The sequence below is a fragment of the Camellia sinensis genome, chromosome 13 (assembly GCF_055761805.1).
Source record: "Camellia sinensis isolate YWXY chromosome 13, ASM5576180v1, whole genome shotgun sequence".
NCBI classification, from domain to species: domain Eukaryota; kingdom Viridiplantae; phylum Streptophyta; class Magnoliopsida; order Ericales; family Theaceae; genus Camellia; species Camellia sinensis.
The window spans coordinates 59,148,909-59,176,394 of NC_138973.1; the positions used below are offsets into that span (position 1 = coordinate 59,148,909).

At 38.3% G+C, this 27,486-nt stretch overlaps 2 protein-coding genes across 9 annotated transcripts; both read left to right on the plus strand.

Moving 5' to 3' along the window:
- Nucleotides 1-2,574: 2,574 nt before the first annotated feature.
- G2484-1 (protein) lies at nt 2,575-27,040 on the plus strand. Of its 8 annotated transcripts, none has more exons than XM_028207789.2 (15): nt 2,575-3,109; nt 6,061-7,874; nt 8,057-8,626; nt 10,320-10,603; nt 10,714-11,192; nt 15,653-15,705; nt 15,793-15,900; nt 15,986-17,793; nt 18,025-18,133; nt 19,166-19,343; nt 21,016-21,083; nt 21,198-21,310; nt 21,405-22,283; nt 26,476-26,576; nt 26,705-27,040. In XM_028207789.2, the coding sequence occupies exons 2-15, from the start codon at nt 6,071-6,073 to the stop codon at nt 26,709-26,711; spliced, it is 6,561 nt and encodes a 2,186-aa protein (XP_028063590.2). In that variant the 5' UTR covers nt 2,575-3,109; nt 6,061-6,070; the 3' UTR covers nt 26,712-27,040. The 8 variants fall into 8 exon arrangements, with proteins under 8 accessions (XP_028063590.2, XP_028063592.2, XP_028063594.2 ...); XM_028207791.2 differs by having other exon boundaries at nt 16,001-17,793; XM_028207793.2 differs by having other exon boundaries at nt 8,135-8,626.
- On the plus strand, nt 13,415-15,444 carry LOC114295087 (E3 ubiquitin protein ligase RIN2). The gene has a single exon (XM_028239283.2). It carries the CDS (start codon nt 13,850-13,852, stop codon nt 14,453-14,455), a length of 606 nt encoding a protein of 201 aa, XP_028095084.2. The 5' UTR covers nt 13,415-13,849; the 3' UTR covers nt 14,456-15,444.
- Nucleotides 27,041-27,486: the final 446 nt, after the last annotated feature.

The window sequence follows — 27,486 nt, forward strand, 5'->3', positions numbered from 1 at the left end:
AACAAATTTATTTTTTTCAACCAAAATTTTATTATTTTCCACTACAAAAGACATTTGGCCTCCGGCGAGTTGGGCCTTGAGTGAGCCTTAAGCGGGCCGATGGATTGGGCTAGGTGGGCTGGTCTGTACTCGAGCCCAAATGAGCTGCGAGTGGACTTTGGGTCGCTCATGGGCTACGGATCATTTTTTCACTCCTAAGACTTATACACTATTAACATGAAGAATAATGTTAGGGCTATTTTTATCAAATTTCTCACATAGGTGCAGGACTCACATGGGACTCACATGATATGAGTCATACACCCATGTGAAATATGTGATAGAAATGTTGATAAAATATTTAAAATTCTTACCACTTTCCTAACATGAATGTAGGTCCCACATACGGAACCTACATCTATGTGAGCAGTGTTTAATTTATTTGGTAGTCTTGCTGTTATACAAAATATTTATGTATTTTATGAGTCCTATATAGATGTGAATGTGGGCCCATACCCATGTGAGACCCACATCCATATGAATAGTGTGTAATTTATTCGGTGATCCTTGTTGGTAACCAAAACATTTCTCTATTTTGAGGTAACAAATCAGAGAAATCAAATATTATATTTAAATATTTGTTTAACATAAAAAATTAATAATTAATAAGGATAATGCTAGGAATACTAAATTTTCTACTAAATAAATGACTAAATATCTCACATGAGTGTGGAATCTGTAATTTTGTGAACCTCACACTCATGTGAGATATTTGATCATTTATTTGATAAAAAATTTGGAACCTGTAGCATTTTCTATCAATAATACATATTTTGTAACGGGTTGGATTTCCTTCCTATTAACATATTAATTTGAGAAACCTTGAGGGGCTCGTGGGCCCTTGTTTCGATGATCCAAATCATTTATTTTGTATAACCTTTAGGGCACGTTTGATTGGAATGATTAAAGCATGTGATTGAGATTATTAATTCGTGAGCTCAATTATCCTATGTTTGTTTTGACATTTTGGTTTAGGATTATTAATCCAATGGATAATTAATCCAACAAATTTGTAGGATTATTAGTAATGGGATAGGGGTGGTATAGTGAATACCATACTAATTTGATAGGATTATTAATATCTCATTATTAGTTTTGTGAATCAAACATGGCGTCAATGTATAACATTTATGAAAAAAATTAGGTTCATATGATAATTATAAATCAATAAAAAATGAACAATCTATTGTATTGAACTACTTTTTTCATGATACATTGGAGGTTACTCAAAATAAATTATTCAAATTATTAAAACACAACTCGTGGTGGATCATAAGTGCTATCAAGTTCTCTCAAATTTAAGTGTGAATTTGAGAAAAACTCAATCATTTTGTAATAAAGGTTAGGAAATGAGGTATTTATAAAGTAATCTCTATCATTGCTCTTTATTTATTATTTTTAATGTAAAATCTAATTTTTTAAAATACAATCTTTTAAAATTTTTTGTAAATATCTCATTTACACTAAATCAAATTAATAAAACCATACTGTAAAATGTAATTGGTTTTAGTTTTTCAATCAATAAAATAAAAAAAATTAATTTGATATAAAAATTTTCTTTTAACACCGATCCAACTAAATTTTTTATTTTTATTTTTTATAATCAGATGCATGAACCAACTTAAAATTAATAACCGAACAAACCTCCCGTGGTCCCAAGATTTAAGATCCTTATGGCCTATTTTGATCTCTTTTGCGTAATAGGTTAGACCATCTCCAATGATTCGTCATTTCTTTCATCAAATTTAACTTTGATGAAAAAACAAACATTTTTCTTGCTCTAATAGTTTCATTAAATTAGTATCAAATCGAGGATATCAAAAAACTTTTACCAAATTGAGGACGTCTGGAACTTTCATCAAATCACTGTTCATAGCCGTTGAATTTTCACCACTGGATGTCCTCCCGGATGACAACATCTAGGCAAAATTTTGTGAAAAAAATACACTGGCTAGTCGACCGGCCGGACATCCACCTGATCGACTGGTGTTTTGATAAAATCTCAAACTCCTTCGTTAGAAAATTTTATATATATATAAAAAAAAAAGAATCGTTAGAGATGTCCTTAAAAGTCACTTTAATATATTTTTCGTTATATCATCTCTTTATTTGTTATATATTTTTTTTAAAAAAATCTAAAAAAATTCAAAAAATTAATTTTTAACATACTTTCTAAAACAACCCTTTGATAACAAGGTAAAAAGCTAATTTTTTTAATTTTAAATTTTTTAAATTATATCACATCTCTATTTTTTAAATATTATTCAATAAAAAATTTTAAAAAATTAAAAAATCAACTTTCAACTTGTTACTCAAAATAGACGAATGCCTCTAATTTTATCTTTAGATCCGGGTTCGACCCCAGTACTTAATTTTTTATTCTCCTTCATTAAGGTAGGCTAATCTCTATTTTATTACTTATTAATTAACAATTAATAATATTTTCAAGGGATAGGGGTCGTCTGAGTCATTACCAAATATTATATTACAAAAATTGAAAACCTTTAACTACACAGCCCAATCTCTACTGTCAAGTCCACATGTTCTTAAAACAAACAACGACGAAGACGACTGTGATAATCGTATCAACACTTACCTGTAATTGTAACCCTAAATGACAATTGCTTAAAATTTCAAACACCAAACTCGATTGGGCCCCACATATTTACATGTCAATCAGTGGTTCCCGTCCGATTTTAAATTTCAAATTTGATCGTGACCACACATTTCTCTCTCTTCCCAAGTGAAAAGAATCGAAGAAAATTCTCTCTCTCTCTCTCTCTCTCTCTCTCCCCCTCTCTCTCTCTATATATATATATATATATATGTATATCTGTATCGCTCGTCGAATCTCCTTGTAGTTCTCGTCTTTGAGTCGCCGGAAAACTCGTGTGGATCCGCCGGAGATTTCGGATTCTCGGACGACTTAGTGCGCGGGTTAGTTGGTGAATGTATTAGGGTTTTTACGTGGAAGTTGGAGTTCGAACCCTAGGGTTATGAAGCAGCGGGAGACCGTACGATTGGGGTTGAGTTGATCAACGGTCAGGATTTCGTCTCCGGATGGAGGGAGGTAGCGTCTCTAGACTTACTTGTTCTGGTACTGTTCATTTCCTCTATCGATTTGTAAGTAGACTATTTTGGTGATATTAGTAGTTGAGTGTAATTAGAGCAAAAGTTGAAGGCTTTTTGTTGATAAAAATGGTGAGTAGAATTTAACAAAATTTGTGTTTGTGTTTTTTTATTTTTTTATTATTATTTTTTTTGGGATTTAAGTGGAGACAGTTTTGTAATTAGTCTGAATCGTAGAGGGCTTTTGATTCTCACACGAATTGGTGAGAGTGGTTTGAGAAAATTGTTTTCTTATCCTCTTCAGTTAATTTTTGGAGGATGGGGGTTAAAGATTTATGGTTTTATGATTGGTTTGAATTAGGGTTTATATGTGGAGTGTAATTGCATTAGTACTCTAAAGCCAAAACATGTTACAAATTACAATTGGGTTTGAGGCTTTACATTTTTATTTTTATTTTAAAATTTTTTTTCTTCAGTATTTTTTTTAAAAAAATTTGTGCATTTGTTTCTTTAGAAACTTTTTTGGTCTAGTCAAGAATGATCCTAAAAAAAAAAAGAAGAAAGAATAATGAATGATCTAAAAAGTAAAATTAAAAAAAAAAAATCCAAAAATCTTTCAAAGAAATAATTTTTTAGCTTACAAACTTGTCAGGTCAGTCTAGTCTACCTAAAAGTGATTTTTTTTTTTTTAAATAAAAAAGTTCGTATAAAGACCAAAAAAAAAAAAAACTAACAAAAAAGTTACTATGAATGCAACTGCCAAATCCACACTAAGTCACTATGAAGGATGTGGAATTATTCTCTCTTTGTTTTGGCGCTTTGGTATGGTTCTTGACATGGTTTTCTATGAATTTCAGTGCTTGTATATGTATATTTGACCTCCTAATCTTCTCCATCTGCTCTTATATATAAGTTAGTTATTCTATCCATGCGAAATTTTCAAACCATCCCACTCTGCTATCTGGAATATATTAGTTAATGGAGCAATAAAATTCAGAATATCATCTGGTGCCTATGATTGAGCAGCTGACAGCAGTAAAATCCTTTATAAGCAGACAAATTAATGCATCCCTGTGATGTTGGTGCAAAATTTCATCTATTATATATATATTTTTCATTCTTACATTGTAAAGTTATGCATGTACAGCTATGCATCTGCTTGTCCTGGTGAGCTTTTTACCTTACATGGCCACGTAAGGAAGCTGTAATTGGTAAACGAAAACAATGTAACTTGCAAATTGTTGCTTATGCCACACTTTAATTTTTTTTTTTTGGGGTCATTTCTTCCGCTCTTTTAAGCTTATTATAATTTTTTTTTTCTAGTTCAAAACTGCATTGTTGATGGATCATATACAAAGGAATACTCATTTGTTAATTAACTTCCACAAGCTTATCCACATAATTACTCATTTGTTAATTTTGTGGATAAGCTTGTGGACGTTAATTAAATACCTAAGCTCTAGCATGATTGCGTGACTTGACCAACAGCTCTACTCAAATATAACTAGCGTACTGTAATAGCTCCACATCTCTAGGTGTTTGATGATTGCCTTCTTTTGACGATTGAGGTGTTGTTCCACCATAATCATTGCATTGCTTGGAGGTTCCTATATTTCTAGATAGGGTAAATTACACTTTGCAAACCCTTGCACTTACACCAAAATCTCACATTGGTCCATTTGCTTTCAATTGTGACAGTCAACCCTTTTCAAGCCAAGTTGCAAGGTTGCCCTTCTATTTATCTACTGTTAATGAGGTTGATGGAAATTAAACTTGGAGGGACCAAAGCGAGATTTTGGTAAAAATGCAAGCGGCGAGAAAAACAGTTGCGTATATATAAAAATATAGTAGATTAAAAATTATTATTTATAGAGGCATTGTGATGAGTTATTCAATGAAATTATGGGAGAGTGATTGAGAATCGCCTATTAAAGAATTAGTTTAAATTTATGCATAGTAGATCAATTATAGAAGTGATATATTTACTAAGAAGATTTATAGAAAAGTAGAGAGATAAGATGAGGGATTTTCATATGATTTTTTATAGATTTGGAGAAAGCTTACAATAGGATACCCAGAGATACAATATGGTGAGTGTGACAAAAGGTATATTGATGCGATAAAGGACATGTATGTCGGAGTTTTTATTTTTGTTAACTCGGTATTCGGCCCACTGGACTGACTAATCCGTCGGACCAATCCCACTGGCCACTTGTGGGGTCCCAATTAAAGCCATGGCAAAGCCCTGTATGGATTGGCCCCAAGAAATTGTTTGCCTCATACATGGTGGAGTTGTGATTTCAATTAGATCACTGGCAGCTGACAACAGTGAATTTCACTGTAGGATTATGTCAAGGGTAAACTTTGAGTCTTTACCTATTTGCGTTTGTTATGGATGAATTATTTGATATACTAGGGGATATCCCTATCAATTATTATCAAGGAAAAAGTGATATTATGTTTATGGAAAAATAATCTAGATTCTCTCTCCGACAACTTTTTTTTGGGTGAATGTCTCCGACAACTCACCAAACATGTTTTCATGTTTTTGTTTTGATTTGTTTTGAAACATATGTGTATACCAAACATGTTATTTGTTATTTTGCAAATAAATAAATAAATAAAACGTGTTTCCTAGTTTCTATAAAAAAAAAAAAAGAAGATAATTGACAACATTACTTAACACGACTTGAAAAAGTTGTGTTTTTCTTTTTTCCCTTGATAAAAAATTTTACTTGCTCATGTATATCAGTGGGGAAAAAAAGGTAAAAAGCAAACTTATTTGTATGTATTGATCTATTTTTTTTGTGATATGGTATTTTGGCTCTCTATTCCCTTGAATATGATATTAAAGATTTGAGCCTCTGGAAACTTAGTCTGTAATTTCTACAGAATTGCTTATTTATTTATTTCATTTTTGTTCTTTTCTTACCTACTTTTCTGTTTTCATAGGGATATACCGATGGATTATGATAACAATGATTTTCAAGGCCAGAATCTTCAATTAGCTGGTGAAGGGGGCTCCAAACTCTCTCCTGTTCTACGTCCATATGCTCTTCCTAAGTTTGATTTTGACGACGGCCTTCAGGGGCATCTAAGGTTTGACAGCTTGGTTGAAAACGAGGTTTTTCTTGGCATATCAAGTCAAGAAGACAATCAGTGGATTGAGGATTTCTCTCGTGGAAGTAGTGGAATAGAGTTTAGTTCAAGTGCTGCAGAATCTTGCTCCATTTCAAGGCGTAACAATGTTTGGTCTGAGGCAACATCATCTGAATCTGTTGAAATGTTATTGAAATCCGTTGGGCAGGAAGAGATTGTCTGCGGAGAAACTATTGTGGAAGAATCAGATGCTTGCCATGAGTTGGATAACTTAACTGAGCAAATGGAGCCTCATATGAAGCAAGATGACAAAGTGACAGATTTTATGGATTCATATCCTGCATTACCAACAGATGAGCTTGTGGAACATGTGTCTAGGCTGAATGATGTCGAAGGTACTTCCCAAACTCAAGGGGCTGAAAGATCTACCCATGGAAGTTCACACGTGTTGGATCCAAATGCTTCTAGTGAAACATGTGGTGTATTTATGACTCAGAATAATGTTGGAGTTGATAGAAGAAGTGATGGTGAAAATCAAATTGAAGTTGATACTTCAGTACATGAATCTCTTGACAATAGAATGCAAAAAGATTCTACTGGTTCAGGGATGCAAATTGATGATGTAGACTCCTCTTCACAGGATATTGCTGTAGGTGTTGAGATGGTCAATCAGAAACCTGAGAATCAGGTAAGTGATGCTAGTTTTGAGAATGCTAATTGCTTATTAACAAACACTGGTAAGGCTGCAGGGGAGCACCATATTCTCAGTAAGGAGGTTGATATGGATGCTCAAATTTTGAAGGGAACTGTATTTGAAACTGGAACTCGCAATTTGGAGAACCTTCCGTCTTCTTCTTCAAAGGTAGAATCCATAGAACAACATTCAGTTGAAACTGGTATCAATAACTTTGAGGAGCCTACCAGTTTGCCATTGAAGGGAGTTTGCAACTTACAGATAGCTGAAGGATGCAGTGAGGTTATATCCTCCACAGACCCTGATAAGGGCAACAAATTTGAACATGTGGATTTGTCCAACAGCTGTGGAATTCATCAGCGGTTTAGGGTAGATATGCATCAGGACTTACCTGCAGGTTTTCAAGGTGATGGCAATCTTGAAGGGTGTGCCATTGAGGTCAGCAACATGAATGCGGGAATTCCTTCTAGTTCAGAGTTAAAGATGGATCAGATAAAACATGGAGAGAACAGTTCTGGTGCGGACAATAAAGTTTTTGATGGCCATGGTGATGGAAGCAGCAGCAATTATGTGGGAGATCACTTTCGTTTGACTGTACCATGCTCTTCAACTGAATTCCATGGGGAAAGACATACAATTGAAAATTTAAAAGGCGTTGATGATGCTTCTGGAGTCCACAAAGAGGACTTAAATGCTGAAGGTCATGGTTCTCTTCCCTTGGTGGCTGGATCAATGAAAACATACGAACAAAATCTTGTCCCAAACTCTAATGACATGCACTATGACCAAGATGTTTCTTTCAATGAGAAAGAGAAGGCCAAGTTGCCTAATGATTCTAGTGATATAGAATGTGAGATTATTGAATCTCTTAGCAGTGATAAGAAGGTTAAACCTTCATCTCAAGGAGAGGGTATGAAAGTGAACAATGTGGTAGTTCATGGATCAGAATGTACCACTGCAATGAATGAACCAGGTATGTCTTGAACTATTATTTTTGGATTCTCATATATCAAATGATAGAATAGAAATGGTTAAATAATCTTTCTAAACCAAACCAAACCAAACCAAACCAAACCAAGCTTTGAGTCCCATCAGATGTGGTTGGCGGTTAAATAATCTTTCTGCACATTTTTTTTTTCCCTTTCTGTTTTACAGCTTTAGATGTTACTTTGGAAAATACAAACTTGGCATCACATGACACACTGAATGGTGTTCCCTTGCTTTCTGGGGCAGGTGCTACTGGAGATCAAGTTATAGAGCACCTGGATAAAAACAAAAGGACTGAAGATGAAGGTTTGGCAGAAGCACATTTATTGTCATTGAGGGAGAGTCCAGAAAGGGCGAGTAACCTACATGTTTTGGAACTTGAAAAAGGTACTGCTCATAATTCTGCTATAGAATTATCAGAAGAGGCTGTTGATCAGTCATTGCCAGTGGAGACTTTAAAGTCAGCAAGTCGGAGTGAACAATCTGGGGAATTCCTACACAACACAGTTGCTCAGCCATCACCAATGGCAGAGAATTCTAGCATGGCTAGCCAGATTGAACAGGCAGTGAAGGCCAATGAAATTAGTGAAAACTCTTCGAATAAGTTGGAAGTTTGTCTTGCTCTTTGTGATTCAACAGTAAAACAGGATGGTGGTGCTAAAGGACTAATTATCCCCGGAAGCCATGAAGAAGCAGCTGTAGGAAAAAATCATGAAATGCCATCCTCAAAAGTTGCAGGTTCATATATTATTTCATTTATTTTTTGATCTCTCTGTCTTTTCCTCCCCACTTGCGATCTTAGCCAATTAAATCCTTAGTCTGCTTGGTATGCCTTCTCTCAAATCTTGTCAATTGGCCTCATGAGAGTATACAAACAATAACCAATAAATGGGAGTCAGAATTAACTCCTGCATGCATGTTATGATATAAACACAGACACAGGTTATCCTGGGTGTTATGTGGATATTATGCCACAAGGGTTGACCGCAAGTTCTGTTTCACCATCTTACAGCAATAACTGGCCCTTTTTTGTCAAGGCCATTGTGTCATTTCTCTTTGCCTAGCCCTCACTGGATTTGTTTTAAGTACAGTCGCCATTGTTTTGATATCCTGGAATAACTTCAATTTTGATGAAACAAATTATTTGAGGAACAATTTGAGTGAGGAACTTCAATTCTGGCCTTACTGCTGGTGCATAATGTGTTGTTTATAGACTTGTAAAGCCCATCCATTTCAACTAAAAACTTTCTACTTAAAGACCCAGCTATATAGACATTACATCATTAATTTGGAGTATCTAAATTTAACCAAATACTTTTAACTTATTAAACATAAGAAATCCTCGAGATTGGTTTGATGTCAAAGTGAGGTCAGTAAAGACCTGAAAAAAGTGGAATTTGCTTTTAGTCAACCCCTATTTATGCTTTCTTTATGTCAGCTACATCTGGGGTCAGTTTTACATATGATTGCCTATGTCTCACCAGTTAAATGTAATTTGGCGATTTCATGCTTTGTAGGCATTGTGTGCGATACGATCTCGAGTGTCAGGGAACAGGCATATAGGAAATGTATTAAGATTATGGAAGTATGCTTCAGTTAAGTTGTTGATTGATGGTGATTAAAATCTGAAATTATCCTTGCCAAGAATTACAACGAAGATAGAGAAGGAGAAGAAAAGTGGAAGAACATCACAAAATCCTAAGAACATAATTGCGAGAAAATTTTACTTTAAACTTGTTGTTTATGGAATTTAAAGGGGTACATAGCTTTATCTTCTACCTATACTATTATATATTTGAAGACTAGAGTTGGTGTTGATGTCTCGTTTTTGGCTTTTCCGAAAATATCCCTATAGTAGTTACATGGGCAGTTATGCCCTAAATTCAGGTTTTTTGCTTTTGTTTTTGTTTTGCCCCCCAAATCTCTCAACTTCTGATTTTTCCAAATTCATTTCAAATTTTAGATTTTTAATTTAATCATACAATTTATAGTCTTTTTTTTTTATTTTGAAACAAAATGATCATATGCATACGGCTTGCGTGTGACGTCAGTTTGAGTGTAGGCTATATGACAACTTCTAAGCCAGCTAATTCAGCTACAATAATGTATCTTGACCAAACAAGATTTACCTACTACTACTTAAGGCCATGTCTGAAAATCTAGGAGTTGAGATTTTTTCAAAAAACAAAAGCGGGGAATGGTCAACTATGTAACCTTTGTCTAGGTTCTTAAAGTAGGGGAAGAGATTGACAAACTTGTAGCCAATTGGTGTTAGTGTGACAACCAGTGCCTACATATAATGCTAGAGTTTTGGTGTATTGTATTTCCCATCGTTATGATGTAATACTTTCTCTGATTTTATATCCTTTTTGTTAACCTAGTTCCTTGAGATAAGTGGGATTTATCTGACAAATTCTTGGTGCTTCTGCAGATTCTGATAAACCTAAATGTGGTACACCAACTGTTATTACTTGCACTATGCTTTCTCAAAGTGAAAAAGAAAAGAAAGAGGGAGTCCAGGAGTCAAAAAGTAAGAGTGTCCCACTGTCTGAGGTCACTGTCCAGTCAACTCCCCAGAATGTAAGCGGAAATGATGCAGCCAAAAATGAGAGGAGCTTCACCTTTGAGGTCCATCCATCACAAGGTCTATCAGGAAGGGAGACTGGCAAGGATGGGCAATCATTGTCCACCATCAAAGATTGCAAAATATCCACAGTAATTGTTCTTTATTTTGATATTTGATCATGCATTAATTCTCACATTTTTTTGTATTTCATATTTATGTTACTATTAATACCATTTCTTGTCATGAAATTTTAATGAAGATTGTGGTGGGATCTCCCTTAAAACCTGGAGTTGGCCAAATGGATCCTAAGATGTTACCCGGGGTTTCTCACGGAAGTTCTCAAACTCCTGACCGGGAGGTTGCACGTGGACGTTCCAAAGGTACTTCTGAGCGTAAAACGAGGCGAGCATCTGGTAAGGCAACAGTGAAAGAAACTGCTAAAAAAGGAAACCATGTGAAGGAAACAACCCCATTGAGGCAGTCAGAAAGACAGGATAAGTCTTGTAATGTGTCAGTGAGCTTCTCTGGGGCTGGTCAACTTGTACCGTTTGAAGGGTTGAAGGCTTATGGGAATGTTGAACGCAATGTTACTGTACCATGTGGTGTGATTTCTGTTCCCACATCCATTTTGCCAGATTTGAACTCTTCAGCTCCGCCATCTGCATTGTTTCAACAACCTTTCACAGATTTACAGCAAGTGCAATTGCGAGCCCAGATCTTTGTTTATGGATCTCTGATGTGAGTACTTCTATATTTATATGTATGTATATTATCTGTGTATATGGAGACATTGTGGATTGATAAAGAAAGGTTGGATTAGTTAATTAACTTTATGGCTTTGGACGGGGTGCTAATGACCTTTTACACTTGTAACATCACCAGTGGGATACATAAAAGGAGTGCAACTGCATCTTAGAGATGCAAGCTTTGGATGAATGTCAATTCTTAGCATGTTGTCATTTGATTTTCAGAAAAGAACTTGTTATTGGTTAAGCATATCATCATCAACTTTGACAAGATGGGCGGATGGTGGTTTGTGAAGCTTAAAACTATCAACTTTAATCTAATTATTAATATTTTGTGGCCATCTATAAATTTTTTGATGTTTTTATTAATAAAAAAAACTTTCTTACGGAGTCATATGATTTTTAGCACTGGAAATGGTGCATCCAGTGATATTTCTAAGGAAGAAAAGGAAGAGAAAAAGGCATCATAGCTTATCTAAATTAAAAAGAAGCTTCTCCTTTGTCACAAATCAAATGATGTTATTTATGCTTTTATATGGTATGTTAAAATTGATGTATAGAGAAATAGAGAATTGTATAGATATTGATTGTATTCTTGATTGTTGATTTATTGAATGTTACAATGATTCCTATATATAGAAGAGTAGGTGGTAGTAGGTGGTAGATGGAGTAGGTAAAGTGGAGGTGGTAGGTGGAGTAGGTGAAGTGGAGGTGGTAGTGGTGTAGTGGGTTAGGTTTAGTGGAGTAGGTGAGGTGGTAGTGGTGTAGTGGGTTAGGTTTAGTGGGTGAAGTAGGTGATAGGTTTTAACAGCCCCCGCAAACTCAAGGGGGATAGGAACTAACCAACTTGAGTTTGGAGAGAGTAACAAATCAAGAAAATACATAAAAATAAAAGAGGATAGGAGACACTGTATGCTCGTGTCAGACCGTTGGTGAAGACACTGTATGGTTGGGTCATAACGTTGTAGAGGACACTGGATGGTTGTGTCATAACGGTGTAGAGGACACTGGATGGGTGTGTCATAACGTTGTAGAGGACACTGGATAGTTGTGTCATAACGTTGTAGAGGACACTGGATGGTGGTGGCAGATCGTTGTAGCAGATAAAGTCTGGACAGTTGACGAGGGCACACCGGACCGATAGAGAAGCTAACCGGAATCAATGTCGGGACAGTTTACAGAGTCTTGTCGGACCCATGAAGGAGCTAACCGGAATCAATGTCGGGACAGTTTACAGAGTCTTGTCGGATCCCTAAAAAGTCGCACCCTCAAAAGGTGTGCCCAATCTTTCAAAAGGCGTGCCATCAAAAGGCGTGCCCAATCCATAAAAAGGCGTGCCATCAAAAGGCGCGCCCAATCCATAAAAATGTGTGGCGGACATTATGGCGAGGCGCGTGACTACCTTGGCTGGCGCGCCCGTTTTGTCGTCTGGCGTCAAGTGGCGCGCGAGGCGCGTATCTGCCCTGGCTATTTAAACCAAGGTTGAGGCGGAGGCTGTGCAAACCAGTCTGAAACCGCTGAACATTGGCATTCTGAAACACTCTGTAACCAACCCGTCTCTGAAACACTCAGCAACCCATAACATGGCCTCTTCTTCCCGTCCAGCTACCCAGAACATGGCCTCTTCTTCCCGTGGTCTGCTTACTCTCTTTCCCGACCTCAACGAGTCCACAAGAGAGATAATCGGTGCGGTTACCCTTGAACCTCAACCAAACGCCCCTGAGTTTGCTCCGTTGACCTTTCCTATGCGGTCTGTGGAGCAAAGAATGGCAGCGCAATCAGATATTGAGGCGAATCAGTATACATTGAAGTCATGTGTGGAAACCATGACTGCGGTCACAAACTTGTCGCACCGGCTGCAGAGTAGGACAAATGAGGTGCAACAGTTAAACGCCCAACTGGCTCTGCTCCAGCGCATGTATAAGGATGCGCGAGCAGAGATAAGTGTGCTAAAGGCGGAAAATAAGGAGCTGAAGCGGAAGGCAACTGTTATGTTCCGATTTGGAGGTCCGCCATATGCTGTAGTGGAGGAGCAGGAAGGAGTGAACGTGCTCGGTGGCGTGGGAAACACGGAGGCAGCACCGTCAAGGACCGCCCAGGACGGAGGCAAAAAGAAGAGACCGGCGGCAGAGTAAAGAAGAAAAATCCCGCCTGTGGATGTGGTTGTTTTGGTGTTGTTTGTGGGTTTGTTTTTTGTTGTTGTTGTTGTTTTTTTTTTTTTTTTTTTTTTTTTGTGTAAAATTGTGATCGGGGTTGATCCCTGATATGAATAAAACAAATGTGTTCTGCAAACCCGGATGGTAGGAAGAACATGCAGAAAAAAGGGGTGAGAATGTTTTTTTTTTTTTTTTTTTTGAAAGAAGGAAGATAAAATAAAATAAAAAAAAAGGGTATAGTGGGATCAGACGGCGTGGTGTGAAAGTGGAGAGGGTTGGAGTAATAATATAATAAAAAGAGATATATATATATATATATATATATATAAAATAAAGAAAGTAGGGAACATGATGATAAGGGTGTATATGGATGTGATAATGAGAATGAAACAAACTTGGTGGGTGTGATTAAATAAATAAAAGAAGAATGGGTGTGTGTGTATGAAGCTCTGTGAGAGATAGAGAGAGAGAGTAGAATAAATTGGTGAAGCTCATGATTGTTGATGGAGCAGCCATGTGGAAAACAAGCCCTCGTGTAGTAGATGTTTCAACTGATGAGCAACTTGCCCATCAAATAAGTTCCGGACTTGATCGGCATAATCCTCCTGGTCATACCCTGCCCACAGGAGTGTTCCCCAATCAGATACAGAACCCTTTAGAAAGTGGTACTTGGTGGGGGGCAGGATTGGATTCGAGTTGGTTGCATACTTGGTCTGACCAAGGTCTGGATGGAGCTGGTCCATCTACTGGTACTGGGTCGGTTGGACTAGGGAGAGTTCAGATGATGATGAGGCATCTTGCAGCTGTAGGAGAAACCTATGCGCAGACTGCCCTTGAAGATGCTACTTGGAGCCTTTGGCCTATGAATCCATCTCAGGCTGGTACGTCCACTTCACCAATTCCTCCTCCTGGTTCTGCAAGATACCCTGGAGGTGCTGGTGGTTTACATTTGAGGACTGCTTCACAGTCTGCAAATGATGACATAGCAAACATACTTTCCATGGCTGAAACAGTACAGGAGGTCCTTCCCCACATCCCAGATGAACTAATTTTCCAGGATTTGCAGCGAAGCCGGACTTGGCGAAGAGGACGGAGGTGAGCTGAATGAGCCAGCTCGACTCGCCGGTGAAGCCGTGGACGACGGCGACTAGTCCGATGATCTTCGTCGGCGGGAGTGGGGTGTAAAAGGTGAAGGAAGATAGGGTGGAAAGTTGACAAAATGGTGGGTGTCCTTGAGAGAGAGAGAGAGAGAGAGAAAAGTATGTTTTCAAACATCCATTATTGTATTTCTGGATCTGCAGGATGAAAGGAGTGCCAGAGATGAGTGCCAACTCCAACAGCTACTTTTCCATAGGTTAGATTGCTTTCTACAACCCAACAATGATGCAGATGAATTCATTTGCAAACAAGTCCGTGCATTGAGGAAAAAGTGGCAGCAAATTGAGATGCTTGAAGAGAAGCAGTCCAAGGGGCATGCTCTTGATGACCAGCAGATTGCAAAGCTCCATACTAGGTCAGCTTTGGAGAATTCTCTTGCTGAGCTTTGGTGTTCCGATTGAGACAATGCAGGCAAAAGTATCTTCTGTATTGTTGGATGGAAAAGGGAGTAAAAAGGGAGAGGTATTAAAAAAAAAACTGAGAGAGAAAGAGTGTGTTTGGTGTAGGTGACCAAGATGGATGATGGTGATGATGCTCTGATCTTGAAGGTGAATGTTGAATTGGGTTTAGTGGCAGCGGAGTCAAGGTATGTGTAGAGGTCCGGCGGGCGGCCAAGGCGAGGCTGCCGCCCGCCGGTGAAGCAGAATGACTAGGTTCTTAACCTAGCTCTGATACCATGTTAAAATTGATGTATAGAGAAATAGAGAATTGTATAGATATTGATTGTATTATTGATTGTTGATTTATTGAATGTTACAATGATTCCTATATATAGAAGAGTAGGTGGTAGATGGAGTAGGTAAAGTGGAGGTGGTAGGTGGAGTAGGTGAAGTGGAGGTGGTAGTGGTGTAGTGGGTTAGGTTTAGTGGAGTAGGTGAGGTGGTAGTGGTGTAGTGGGTTAGGTTTAGTGGGTGACGTAGGTGATAGGTTTTAACATGGTACACATAATTTCTATTTACAATGTTTCTAGTTTCTTAAGGATTCATTAATTAGTATAGGACAGGATTGTGTAGCCAATGCTAAATTTGTTATATATAGTGCTTTCTTTTCTGTAGATTGAAATTTGATGCTAAAGTTTGGAGTATCTTATTTCTTATGTGTCTGTTTATGAAATTTAAATTTGAACTTTTTGTTACAGACAAGGAGCAACGCCTGATGAAGCATGTATGACTTCGGCCTTCGGAGCATCTGGTTAGTTTATTAGCCCCCTGCATTTGTATTATTTTTTAGATGAAGTTAGAGACATATATGGTCAGTCTCTGAAAATTTGTATTATAGATGGTGGAAGGAGTGTTTGGGAGCCTGTATGGCGTGCTTGTGTTGAAAGGCTTAAAAGTCAGAAATCCCATCCCAGCAAATCTGAAAACCCCGTTCAACCTCGTTCAGGTACCTTTGGATTTTAAGTTTGTTTTTGTTTAATTGTTTTTTGTTTTTTTAACATGGGCTTGGTTGACGTCTAACTGCATTTCAGAATCAATAAATGCAGGTGTTAGGCCGCTTGATCAATCAAGCAAACAAGGTGCACTTCAAAGTAAGGTGCTTCCCTCACCTGTTGTTCAAGCAAGCAGCAAGGGTACCCCGTCACCGGTTGTTAATTCAATGATACCTCTTTCATCACCACTTTGGAATATATCTACCCCTTCTTCTGATGGCTTGCAGTCCAGTGTTATGCCAAGAAGCGGTCTTCTTGATTACCATCAAACATTGTCCCCCTTGCATTCTTTTCAGACTCCACATACACGGAGTTTTGTTGGACATAACACTTCTTGGCTACCTCAGTCACCTTTTCCTGGCCCATGGGTTACTTCTTCACAAGCTTCTGCCTTCGATACCAGTGCTCGTTTCTCTGTGTTGCCTATGACAGAGACAGTGAAATTAACCCCTGTTAAAGAATCAGTGGCGCCTTTCTCCTCTGGAACAAAGCATGCTTCTCCTAGTACTGTGGTCAATAGCACAGGTCCTGTTAATTTTGTGGGGAGTCCTTCCCTGCCTGACATGAAAAAGGCGACTGTATTGTCTGAAAAGAATTCTACTGAACCAAAGGGTAGGAAGAGGAAAAAGGCTACTGTTTCTGAAAATCTTGCCCAGATCCCACTGCTTGCTCAAACTCGGATAGAATCAGTATCTGCTCCTATTGCTACTGGTCATCTGTCTACATCAGTTGTTGTCTCAACTCCTGCATGCTTTGCATCTAAAGGCAATGACAGTAAGATCATCACGGCTGTATCTCCTACATCTTTGACTGCTCACCAAAAAGGAGGGGAACAGAATGCAGAGCAGAAGGCTGCATTATCAGAGGATACTTTTAGCAAAGTGGAGGAGGCGAAGCGACAGGCGGAGGATGCTGCATCTTTTGCTGCTGCTGCAGTTAGTCACAGCCAAAGTGTATGGACTCAGTTGGATAAGCAGAAGAGTTCTGGATTGACTCCAGATGCTGAAGCCAAGTTAGCTTCTGCAGCTGTTGCAGTAGCAGCAGCTGCTTCTGTTGCCAAGGCAGCTGCTGCAGCTGCTAAGATTGCATCAAATGCTGCGCTGCAAGCAAAACTGATGGCTGATGAGGCATTGATCTCTAGTAGCAATCCTACTCAGTGTAATGCAGCTTCACTTACTGGTTTTGTGAACAATATGGGGAAGGCTACTCCTGCATCCATTTCGAAGGGAGGGGATGGGAGCAGCTCTTCCAGTTCCGTCATAGTTGCTGCTAGGGAAGCTGCTAGGAGAAGGGTTGAAGCTGCATCAGCTGCCTCAAAGCATGCCGAAAACTTGGACGCTATAGTAAAAGCTGCTGAGCTGGCAGCAGAGGCTGTTTCACAAGCTGGGAAAATAGTTGCTATGGGTGATCCTTTCCCTTTGAATGAGTTGGTAAAAGCTGGCCCAGATGGCTACTGGAGAGTTCCTCAAATGCCCCCTGAGCAGGGTGTAACATTGATCAATGGTAATGGAGAACAATCGGAAGCAGACAACATTGAGGAAGGCTTACCATCAAAGGAGGCAAAGACTACAAACCGTGATTTGTTTCCTCTTTCGAGAGAGTTTTCCGGGGAGTCATTGGAGGATCACACGAGGGCAGTGGATGGCATCTCAAGTTCCTTTACAAGCAGTGAAAAGGATTCAAGAGGGCAAAGGAATCGTAGAGCATCTGACTTAGCCAAAACCATAGGTGTTGTTCCTGAATCTGAGATTGGATCAAGATCTGCTTCTATCACTGCTCAGGATGATTATGAAAAAGGAGCAGGGACTTTGAAAGAGAATAGCATCAAGGAGGGTTGCCTTGTTGAGGTTTGTGACTCAACTTCTTGGAAATATTAATTATTTGGGCTCACAGCAATTCAAAAGCAGAGAACTGTATATATGTTCTTTCAACTATTGCAGCTTTGAAGCTTCTTAACACTTTGTCATATTTGAAGAGTTTACATGCACCAGTTTTTATGTTTTTGTAATTTATTGCAGCTGTTGTATATATGTTGTATGATCTTAAACATGTAGTAATCTAGCCATTTGATGTTTTAGGTTCACAAAGAGGGTGATGAGTTTAAAGCAGCCTGGTACTTGGCCAATGTATCGAGTCTGAAGGATGGAAAAGCTTTTGTTGTTTACTTAGACCTTCAATCAGATGATGGTGAGATGCTACCATCTATATATGCATATGATCTAAAGGGAATTAGTAGGCTTGTGATGTAAAATCATGGACTATGTTGCATGGGATCTTCAAAATAAATCAAGTACTTGTGTCAGACTCTTAGCACTTGGATGAGGGTGTGAGATATGTGTATGATTTTTCCCATTAGATATGCGCTTGGCGAGCTTATTTTGTTATACAGTTGTACTTAACATGATCATTATATGCATTTTTTGTTGCATATTTGCTATATAAAATGAGCGAAGTGTTTTTTATTTTTTTAATCTATGTTATGCAAAACACAATTTATACCAAAAAAATAAATTAACAATCTAAAAATATGATTATTTTTTGCTAAGTCCGCATATCCTTGAATTAGATGCACCCACCTGACACTCATACTAAAGTCCATGTAATGCAACATAGATTTTTCTACATAAAACACCATTTATCCAACAAATAGATTAACAATATAAAAATATGATTATTTTTTGCTGAGTCTGCATATCCTTTAATTAGATGCACCCACGCTTGACCCTCATACCAAAGGTCCATGTAACATTGATCTTGGAATAGACATTTTCGAGCACATATGCGAGTGTTGCATATGCCCTACCTTGTGGACACTGTTGTTTTCATCTTAGTCGGCCATATTCTTTGAAAATCAGGTTGACTTAGAATCTGGTTAGTAGTGCACATACTGTTGCCAAAATTCGTCAAGCTTGGCTACATCATTCAATGTTATAGACTTGTAGTTTGGAATTTCCTTGTTACAGATATAAAACAATGATATGTTCATTGTGGTGTTGTATATACTTAATCATTGTAGATTTGTGGTTAATATGCGCCTTATTGAACATGAGTAGGGGAGTTGTTGCCCAACCTTGAACATCAGTTGGGGAGTTATTATCTGGGTTGGTCTTCATATATTGGAAAAGAAAAAAAAATGTATTTAGACAATTCTGTATATGTTCTGACACAATTGTCTTGAGGCTTCTTGGGTTCTAATTTTGGTTATCTGAATATGATCAGGTTCAAAGCAGCTAACTGAATGGGTAGCACTTGAAGGCGAAGGCCACAGGGCACCCCAAATACGAATTGACCGTCGTACTGCCATGTGTTTTGAAGGAACTAGGAAGAGACGCAGAGCGGCCGTGGGGGAATATGTGTGGTCTGTTGGAGATAGGGTTGATGCATGGATAAAGAATTGGTAATTATGATACTTGTTATTGCATGTTTGTCTCTTTTTTGACATTTGTTGATGTCTCCTTTCTATCCTTCTTTAGCTGATATGTTTTACATGGTTTGTGTTAATTAATAGCTAAGGTTATGTTTGGTAATGTTTTTGCTTTGTCTTTTTGTTCTTCAAAATAATTAAAAATTGGAAACAAAAACATATTTGACAACTGTTTTCATTTCTCAGTTTTCAAAATTTTAGTAAAAAGAAAATATTCACTTGAAAAGAAATTTTTATTCCCTCCTCCGTCCCCTACCCCTCCGCCCACCATTCTCCTTCCATGTTTTCCTATTTTTGTTTGTGTTTTGAAATCATGTGTACCAAATATGTTATTTGCTATTCAATTTTTTTGTTTCAAAAAACACACATGGCCTGAAACTAGCAATTACCAAAAAAATTGTAGCAGCCATCAGATTATTAGAAAAAATTGACTCAAATTTATTATAATACTTGTATTTGCATAATATTCTTTTACATTTACAAAAAATAATTTGTAGTTGACATCAATCTCCAATAGTGATTCATATTTTAAAATTTATATTACAATTAAGAAAAAAACATATTTCTTACAATATACTGAAATATTTATATATAAATTATATATAAAAAATATAAATGATTTTATCAGTGCTCCTGATCTTAGACTCTTCTATGTGTTGTGCTACTCTTTTACGTGCCCCCCCACCCCCCCACCCTGGGTTGCCTTGCCTCCACCCCCGCCCTGATCTTGCTTTTGCTTTGCGCAACTAAGTTTTGGACATTTTTTCTTCTTCTTCTTCTTACACCCATCTCCTCTTCTGTCATTGTCACCGCTCCCTCCCTCTCTTGTCACGCCCCTACCCCTTTTCCTCCCTCTCCCCAACCAGTTGGTGCCTTTCCCTCTTCTCTTTATATCCGCTGCCACCCTCCATCCTCCCTTCCCTGTCGTACCACTGCCCCTGTTCCTCTCTCAGATTCTGGAACCCTTGTTTCCCTCCTCTCCATATGACAGCTGCTACCCATCCCTCCTTCCCTCATCATAGTTTTCTTAATGAAATTATTTCTTTTTACCCAATTTATCTATCGATTTTAGTCTTGGTCTTGGTGGCTGATGTCTATTGGTATTGGCAAGTACATGACAATTTTCCAGAAGATTTCATTAAAATCCATAAATTATGATGTGGGATTATTACCTGGTGACAAATTACCTTCTGTGTAGGATCATTATACAATAGTTTAGTTTGTAATTATTGGAGGAGGTTAAACTAAAATTTGCATCCAATAATTACATGGATAACAAAAAGAATTGGCTTAATTTAAAAACTAAAAACAAATCTCCCTTTTTCATTATTACAAATCAGAACTACACGTTATACACACCCCAAAATCTTACTGAATTGAATCAAACTACTCTGAAACCCAAAATAACTGGGAATCAATCCTGACCTAGTTGAAGAATATTTCTTTGTTTTTGTTTTCTTTTCAGACATGGTAGGAATAGAACATGGAGTGTAAGGCCTATATCCTCGTTGTTTTTAAAATTTCTTGCCAAAAAATCAAGCTTTAAATCTGAAGTTTGTTTGTTCACAAGGATACATCTTAGCCATGGGTGTCATATACTATGTCGAAGTGATCTAACCTTATTTGTCTTATTACTGTGGTTTAGCTGGCGAGAGGGAGTTGTCACAGAAAAGAACAGTAAGGATGATACTACACTAACTGTCCATTTTCCAGGTATTTGCAATTAAATGACATTGGTTCATTGACGCATCAAGGTTTTTGATGGCAACAATGATAGTTTTTGGTTTGCTTTTTCATTAAATGAACTTCTCTTTGATTCTGTTGTAGCTGGAGGGGAAACGTCGGTTGTTAGAGCGTGGCATCTACGACCAACGCTCATTTGGAAGGATGGGGAGTGGATTGAGTTTTCCAGTTCAAGGCAAAGGGACCCTTCTTCCCAGGTGTTATTTTTACTTGTGTATATGCTTCACAATCATTTGTTAAAAACTTTGAAGTTACTGGTTCTTTATTACTTAGGTTTCATTTGCTTTTCAGGGCGATACACCCCAGGAGAAGCGATTGAAATTGGGCAGGCCTTCAATAGAGGGCAAAGAGAAGGATGACATCTCAAAAAATGTTGAACTTGTGGAATCCGAGAAACCGGGGGATTCACAGTTACTGCCGTTATCTGCCAATGAAAAAGTATTTAATGTTGGTAAGAATACTAGACATGAGAGTAAGCCTGATATACTTCGAACAGTACAGACTGGTCTACAGAAAGAAGGGTCAAGGGTGGTTTTTGGTGTTCCTAAACCTGGAAAGAAAAGGAAATTTATGGAAGTAAGCAAACATTATGTTGCAGAGAAGAGCAGTAAGACTAATGAACCAAATGATTCGGCTAAATTTGCAAAATATTTGATGCCTCAAGGATCAGGATCTCGTGGATGGAAGAACACTAAAATTGATGCCAAGGAAAAACAGCCAGCTGAATCCAAGGCTAGGGTTCTGAAGTCTGGAAGACCACTGAGTGTTTTTGGTAGAACCCTACCTCAGAAGAACAAGTTTTTGACCTCTGCACCTCAAAACGAAGGCACTGTAATGGATCATGCGATCAAGGATTCTGTTAACACTGACAAGAATGAATCAGGACAGCAGAACCTGATGGAATATGGATCATTTTCTAATTCTGAAGGGGCTGCACAAGGCCCGATTTTATTTTCTTCACTAGCTCTTCCATCAGATGCTCCTTCAAAGAAAATATCCACATCAAATGCCAAATCTGAACGGGTGAATAAAGGAAAATTTGTACCTTCAACAGGAAAGTTGGCTAAAGTTGAGGTGAAGAACAAACCTAACAATGGTAATCCGGGAAAATTGGTTCCTGAAGTCATGGAGCCACGGAGATCAAACCGCAGAATCCAGCCAACATCAAGGGTAAGTCTTGTGACCAATTGTTTAAATACCTTAGTGTAGGTTTGTATTGATGGATCTATGTGGTATCTCTTGTTTTTCACTATCAACTCCATTGAAATAATAGTATACTTTTTTCCATCCATGGAAACTGGTCTAAGCTGTGCGCGCGCGTGTGCTCACGCATTCCATGGTAGGGATTTTTTTTCTTGTGAATAATAAATGTTTAATGATAAATGTGACGTGTTGGGAAAAACAATTGCAATTTTACATGTTGGGTCATCAATTATTTGGTTATAATTTATTTATTATTTATTTTTTTGGGGAATTTCAAAAAAGTGGAGGGTAGAAAAAATAATTTCAAAATGATGACAGTTCAAGTTTTTATTGCATAAATTTATGCATGAACTGTTAAAAATATTGATAGAGAGAGACAGAGAATAAATTGTATTATTGATGGATATCTTGATGTATTACAAGATTGATAAATTACAATTCCTATACAATCTATATATAGAAGAAAATGTGGTAGTAGGTGTAGTGGAGGTGATAGTGGGTTAGGTGAAGTGGAGTGTGTGGTGAAGTGGAGTGTGTAGTGGAGTAGGTGTAGTGGAGGTGATAGTGGGTTAGGTGAAGTGGAGTGTGTGGTGAAGTGGAGGTAGGTGAAGTGGAGTGTGTAGTGGAGTAGGTGAAGGTAAAGATGGGAAATTCTAACAGCCCCCCGCAAACTCAAGGAGGAGAGAAACTAACCAACTTGAGTTTGGAGAGAGTAACAAAACAAGAAAATACATAAAAATAAAAAAGGATAGGTGACACTGTATGGTCGTGTCGGACCGTTGTAGCAGACAGTTTACGGGGTCATGTCGGACCGTTGTAGAAGACAGTTTATGGGGTCATGTCGGACCGTTGTAGAAGACAATGTTGTGACAGTTTACGGAGTCTTGCTGGACCCTTGTAGAAACTAACCGGAATCAATGTCGGGACAGTTTACAGAGTCTTGTCGGACCCATAAAGGAGCTAACCGGAATCAATGTCGGGACAGTTTACAGAGTCTTGTCGGACCCTTGTAAAGTTGCACCCTCAAAAGGTGTGCCCAATTTTGTCAAAAAGGCGTGCCATCAAAAGGCGTGCCCAATTCATCAAAAGGCGTGCCATCAAAAGGCGTGCCATCAAAAGGCGTGTCCACTTTGTCAAAAGATGTGCCATGAAAAGGCGTGCCAGTTTGTCGGGCGGCAAGAGGCGCGCGATACGCGTGGCTGCCTCGGCTATTTAACCAAGACGAAGGCTGAGGCTGAGGCATACCCATTCTGAAACCTCTGAAACCAACCCTTCGCTGAAAAAACTCTGCCTCTGCGGAGAGAGAAACTGTGGAACACTTTGTTGCCATTCTGTCACCAACCCTTCCGAACATTACCAGTCTGAAATTGCTATTTCGCTGAAACACTTAGCAACCCAAAAACATGGCCTCTTCTTCCCGTCCAGCTACCCAGAACCTGCTCACGCTCTTTCCAGAACTGAACGAGCCCACAAGAGAAATAACTGGTGCGGTGGCCAGTGAACCTCAACCAAACACCTCTGGTTTTGCTCCATTGAACTTTCCGATGCGGTCGGTGGAGCAAAAAATGGCGGTGCAAACTGATATTGAGGCTAATCAATATACTCTGAAGTCATGCGTGAAAACCATGACGGCGGTCACAAATTTGTCAAACCGGCTACAGAGTAGGACAAATGAGGTGCAGCATTTAAACGCCCAACTGGCTCTGCTCCAACGCATGTATAAGGATGCGCGAGCAGAGATAAGTGTGCTGAAAGCAGAAAATAAGGAGCTGAAGCGGAAGGCCACCGTGATGTTCCGATTTGGAGGTCCACCATATGCTGCAGTGGAGGAGCAGGGAGTAGTGATCATGCCCAGTGGAGTGGGAAACACGGAGGCAGCACCGTCAAGGGCCGCCCAGGACGGAGGCAAGAAGAAGAGACCGGCTGCAGAGTAGAGAAGAAAAAAATCCGCCAGTGGATGTGGTTGTTTTGTTTGTTTGTTTGTTTTTTTTTTTTTTTTTTTTTTTTTTTGTGTAACAATGTGATCGGGGTTGATCCCTGAGATGAATAAAATATGGGTGTTGTGCAAACTCGAATGGTAGGTGTGGTAATGCAGAAAAATCAACAGAAAAATTGTTGCTCCTTAAGTTGCTTGGCCACATCTTTAGCAGAAGATCCAGAAACCTCAATCCAAGTTTTTTGAGAACAGTGCACAGGCTGACAGCATGAACTCTAAATAGAAGAGAGCATGAAAGGGATTGGCTGCCATGTCTGCCAAGTTTGATGGTGCAGTGACATAGTAAGCAAGACCACCAACTGGGATAGACTGGCCTGAGGAACAAACATCAATGACTGGAATATGAACAATAGGGTCACACATTAGAGGTGTGAATGGTAGGATCTGGGGTGAACTTGATCTAGATAGTGGCAACCTGACCAGTGGCTCAGGCAGCAAAGTAGGAAAATCCAGAGGGGGGAGATCAGACACATTAAGAGGTGATATTGGTGTCAACACACTAGAAGACCTTGTAGCTGGTAGTAAAGAAGAAAGTGGAGGTAAAGATAGTGATTCAGTGAATGACATAGGCAGTTGTGGAGGTTTTACTGTGTATTGAAAAATTGATGCCATAGGAGGGCACCAACAATAATAGGGAGAAAAAAGGGATGAGCCCATTGAAGGTTCTTGAGATCCTGGGCATAAAAAGGGTGGTGTACCAGACTTGCCAAGTGATTCCAACAAATTTGGAGAGAATAAGCCCATTCCAGTAGCTTCTGGATGTTTATCCTTTCCAGAAAGATTTGAACCAGATGCATCCATGGGGCTTACTGGTGAAGAAGCAACAGACAGGTTATCAACAACTGAAAATTGGATGTCCCCACGTCTCCTCAGCTTTTCTCGGGTAACACTTTTCAAGGAAGTTGAGTTTCTGAGAAGGTAGCAGATTATGTTGCTGAAAATCTGGGAAAGAACATTGTGAAAGCACTTGAATTTGTCAGAGACGAAGAAGATCAGTTAGAAGCAGCCATACATAGCGGCTATTTGGACACTGATAAGGAATTTCTTAGTCAGGGAGTAAATGGAGGAGCATGTGCAGCAAGTGTACTGTTTAGAGATGGAAATCTATATGTAGCGAAAATACTGTTTAGAGATGGAATAGGTAGAGGTCCGGCGGGCGGCCAAGGCGAGGCTGCCGCCCGCCGGTGAAGCAAAATGAGTAGGTTGTTAACCTTGCTCTGATACCATGTTAAAAATATTGATAGAGAGAGAAAGAGAATAAATTGTATTATTGATGGATATCTTGATGTATTACAAGATTGATAAATTACAATTCCTATACAATCTATATATAGAAGAAAATGTGGTAGTAGGTGTAGTGGAGGTGATAGTGGGTTAGGTGAAGTGGAGTGTGTGGTGAAGTGGAGTGTGTAGTGGAGTAGGTGTAGTGGAGGTGATAGTGGGTTAGGTGAAGTGGAGTGTGTGGTGAAGTGGAGGTAGGTGAAGTGGAGTGTGTAGTGGAGTAGGTGAAGGTAAAGATGGGAAATTCTAACACACTTGTACCTTTATTATTTTAAAATTATTTTGTCTACACCACTTTTTTGAAATTCTCCCTTATTTTTTTAAATATCTCTACTATGGTATTGAATCTAAGGTTTAGCATTGATGCTGAGAATAATAATCTAGTACCTGTTCGGAGTTATCCAAAATTCTGGAGGGAACTCATATTCCAAGAAAGAGGTCATGTTAACCACCTTTTGGTCCAAATGTAATATTTGTGTTAACTCATCCTTCTTTGCTAGCATTTTATCGATGAATTATCAATGAAAAGAAGTGCAGTGTAAATTTTACTGAGTAGATTAAGTCATTATGTTTTTCATCTATAATACTTGATTAAGCCAATAGCTGTACATACCCAATTATCTATGTAACTTGTGTCCAGTCTTCCTGTTATGAAGCCAAACATAGTTTTAAGATTCCCATGTTTTAGACTAACCAACTCTAACTTTGTCTTTTAATTGACCATTACATATGGTGAATACTTTGCCATTGAGGCAAACCTAACTTTTTAGTGATTGAACAAAAATCGTTTCTGATCATACCGCGATCTTGATGCTTCTATGTTTCATATACATGCCCGAGATTATTCAACCATGGAGTGCTTATTGATTTTGCTGAATGCAGCTATTAGAAGGATTGCAAAGCTCGCTGATGATCTCGAAGATTCCTTCTGTTTCACAAGATAAAACTCAGAGAAGCCAGAACAAGGGTAGTACTTCTAGAAGGTAGATCTTGAAGTGCTCATTTTGCTCTAGGATGATTTGAATGATATACTAACCTACTTATTGCAGTTGGTCCATAATTATGGTATTTGTGCAAGTGCTTAAAACTTGTTGCTGGGTGTTTGTGACAGGGAATAACCATAGTTGACAGGAGTGCTTCCAAAATGATGGGATTGAAACTCTCAAAAAATTCAATGAATATTTGGATGAACAGAAGATGTAGCAGTGTCCGTGTATATTTATTGTAGAAGAGAAAAAACTAGGAATGGAAATTGTCGCTGAAGGTTCAGCTGTAAAATTTAGTTAGCAGATGTTTATATTGATTTTTCGTTTAATACAGAACTATGATGTGATGATCTCCCTAGGGTTCACTATAAATAGGTTTGTAGATGGAAAATCTCCCATCTGGTTGGATTAAAATTGCAGAGTTTTTCAGATTTATCTATCATAACATTTTGCTGCTTCAATTGATCGTATAGGCTTTAATGGTGTTTAGATTTTGAAATGGAAGATGATAACTTTGTTCAGCCGGTCTGATATCTCTATCACTTGTGTATTGAAATCACCATCCGGCATGTTTTTAGATGGCCTATTTGTATAGTTTTTGGTACTGGTAACTTTTTACGGATGTCACAGATGCGTAATGGTAACACAGTTCATTTTCGATTGTCCTGGGCATTGATCTTCAATTAATCATGGTTAGTGAAATCCAGTCTCATTTTGTTAGAATCCATCTTCTCTGCATGATAGCAAGATTAGAGTTTGGATTTCACTTTTCCTTCGACTGATTTTTGTGGACCATCAAATAATTTACACTGGAGATGGTTGCCTTCTGTTTGCTCTTTGATTCTCATTTACGTTTGTTTTGTGTTTTGTGTTTGTTTTTTTGATTTTATTTGTGTTTGTGTGTGTT

Bases quoted from the DNA above. Each gene is read 5' to 3' on its own strand.
- G2484-1 (XM_028207789.2), top strand. From the start codon at position 6,071: ATGGATTATGATAACAATGATTTTCAAGGCCAGAATCTTCAATTAGCT. The intron at 15,901-15,985 runs GTACCTTTGGAT...ACTGCATTTCAG, and splicing joins CCCCGTTCAACCTCGTTCAG to AATCAATAAATGCAGGTGTT. The intron at 18,134-19,165 runs GTGAGATGCTAC...GAATATGATCAG, and splicing joins AGACCTTCAATCAGATGATG to GTTCAAAGCAGCTAACTGAA.
- LOC114295087 (XM_028239283.2), top strand. From the start codon at position 13,850: ATGATTGTTGATGGAGCAGCCATGTGGAAAACAAGCCCTCGTGTAGTA.